General features: G+C 32.9%; 1 protein-coding gene across 1 annotated transcript; it reads left to right on the plus strand.

The window, feature by feature from the left end:
- Positions 1–342: 342 nt before the first annotated feature.
- On the plus strand, positions 343–1,989 carry LOC126768343 (aspartate and glycine-rich protein-like). The gene is made up of 2 exons (XM_050486367.1): positions 343–349; positions 1,496–1,989. The coding sequence occupies exons 1-2, from the start codon at positions 343–345 to the stop codon at positions 1,987–1,989; spliced, it is 501 nt and encodes a 166-aa protein (XP_050342324.1).
- The last annotated feature ends 566 nt before the right edge of the window (positions 1,990–2,555 follow it).

The following is a 2,555-nucleotide window of genomic DNA, read 5'->3' on the forward strand; positions in this document are numbered from 1 at the left end:
TTAGGCGCTGGACCAACAGCAATAATCGCTTTCCGAGTCACGGGATACTGAACACTGGCAATTTCTATATTCCGGAATACTATTGAGAATTACTCGAAAAAAACCAAAGACTTTCTATTGGTCCGTCCAGGCTTTGAACTCAATAACTCGAGATCTGCACCCTTATATTTGACATACTATAAAGCAAGCTATTGAATTAAAATATATTCAGTACTCTTAAGTATAACTAAATATGAAAAATAAAAACTATTACTCATTTTTTTTAATTAACATAAAATTAAATCTAAACAACACCACCTCGGTTTACTAAGTAGAGGAGTGATTTAATAAATCGAATCTAGTATGGAGAGTATGTACCAAGACCAGTAACCACTAAGAAACAACATCAAAATTATAATATTCTACACTCAAATAAGTTCTTATAATCACTTTTGAATCGTCATATTACATAATTAAATATAATATAAAGCTGTCATCGAGAAAAACCGGTGAGAAACTCGGTATTTTCTTAAATGAAATTTACAAATCAATTAAATTCAGATGACCCTTATGGAAATCATATTTTTATCACGCACACATATATATTTCCATGTATTGTTATAAGCCTAATCAATAATAGCATAATATTACAATAAAATAAATAAAAATATGCGGAATCTTATTGTGAAAATGAATATCTTGCCCTGTATAAGGATGTATTATCTACATCAGTGACTACGCGTAAAATCATATTGGTCGTTCGCACACTGTGCTATTGTTACAATTTATATCATTAATTGTTGATTACAGAGAGTGCGCCCACTGTGACAGTACGCTCCATTTGTAATATGATAATGATGATAGTGATGTCCTTTAAATGACTTCCGTTACGTCGGTTATTTACAACGAAGATTAGGCAACTACGCAGGAGCTACAAACTATTATGTATTGTAGTAACAAGTGCACTCTCTATTGTTAGAACTTGTCGAAACACCTTAACATATTAGGAATACCGCAACAGACTCTTAAATAGTATTTTTCTATCACGATATTAAACGTTGATTCCCTCCACAACTTATTAAGTAAAGTAACAGCTTGTAAATATCCGAATGTTGAGCTGTGTGCTCTCCCCTTGAGAAGAAGTCTTGGAGATTGTACCACCAAGCTACTTTAATGTGATACATGGATAAAAAAGACTCTCATCCGATAAATGCAGGTCCTCATGATGCGAGCACGAGATGAATTATAAACACAAGCATATAAAAATCATTGGATCTTGCCTGGATTTGATCCCCAAATTTTTGGTTAGGATTGACGTATTCTATCCACTGGATAATTTTAGCTCATATATATATATATATATATATATATATATATGTCTACTTAATGTGTTGTATGTAAATATATTATTTTTTATCTATTTTATGTAGTGAACTTAAATATTAAGCGGCTTTAGCAGTAAGGCCGCCTTTTGCACCTCATACGACTTTTGTAATTAGTTGTGTAGTTTAGTAAGACATTGACATTGACTATTACGATAACACTGTTAATGACATTGACATTGACGATTATGATATCAATGATGATGACTATGACTTTGACTATAACAATGACGCTGTCGATGACATTGACATTGACTATTACGATGACGCTGTCGATGACATTGACATTGACGATTATGATATCGATGATGAATACTATGACTTTGGCTATAACAATGACGCTGTCAGTGAGATTGACATTGACTATTACGATGACGCTGTCGATGACATTGACATTGACGATTATGATATCAATGATGATGACTATGACTTTGACTATAACAATGACGCTGTCAGTGACATTGACATTGACTATTACGATGACGCTGTCGATGACATTGACATTGACGATTATGATATCAATGATAATGACTATGACTTTGACTATGACAATGATGCTGTCGATGACATTGACATTGACGATTATGATATCAATGATGATGACTATATATATGAAGTATCTACATAGGATTATTTTATGCGCCGCCAGATATCATTTTACCTATTCGTCTCAAGTCTATCTCCTCTTGTCTTGCGGAACTAGTTGATACTAGTACCCTAACGATTATTTTATTCTAGCCGGTGATTATAACTTAACTAACGTTACATGGTCAGATTACGGACCAAGCGTTAAAAAGGTGGAGGAATCAAATTACACGATGCTTTAGTAAATTTTCTAGATATATGTAATCTCTCAAGTCTGAAGCAACAAAATACTATTACAAACTGTAAACAAAATATATTAGATCTTTTTTAGTAACATTGACTTCAGTTTAAGTCAATGCTCCAGTCCTCTTACCTCAGAGGACGTATATCACCCATGTCTTCAATTAAATCTCTCTAGCCTACTATTTCGTAATAACCGTCCGAAACTTATTAATAAACTAAACTTTTTCAAAGCAGACTACATCCGAATCAATGAACATCTGTCTTGGATTAAATGGCATGAAATACTATCAGCTGATTCAATAAACGGGGTTGTCGAATCTTTTTATTCTATTTTAAACGAAACCATACAGAAATTCGTTAGAGTAT

Source organism: Nymphalis io, chromosome 5 (genome assembly GCF_905147045.1).
Source record: "Nymphalis io chromosome 5, ilAglIoxx1.1, whole genome shotgun sequence".
NCBI classification, from domain to species: Eukaryota; Metazoa; Arthropoda; class Insecta; order Lepidoptera; family Nymphalidae; genus Nymphalis; species Nymphalis io.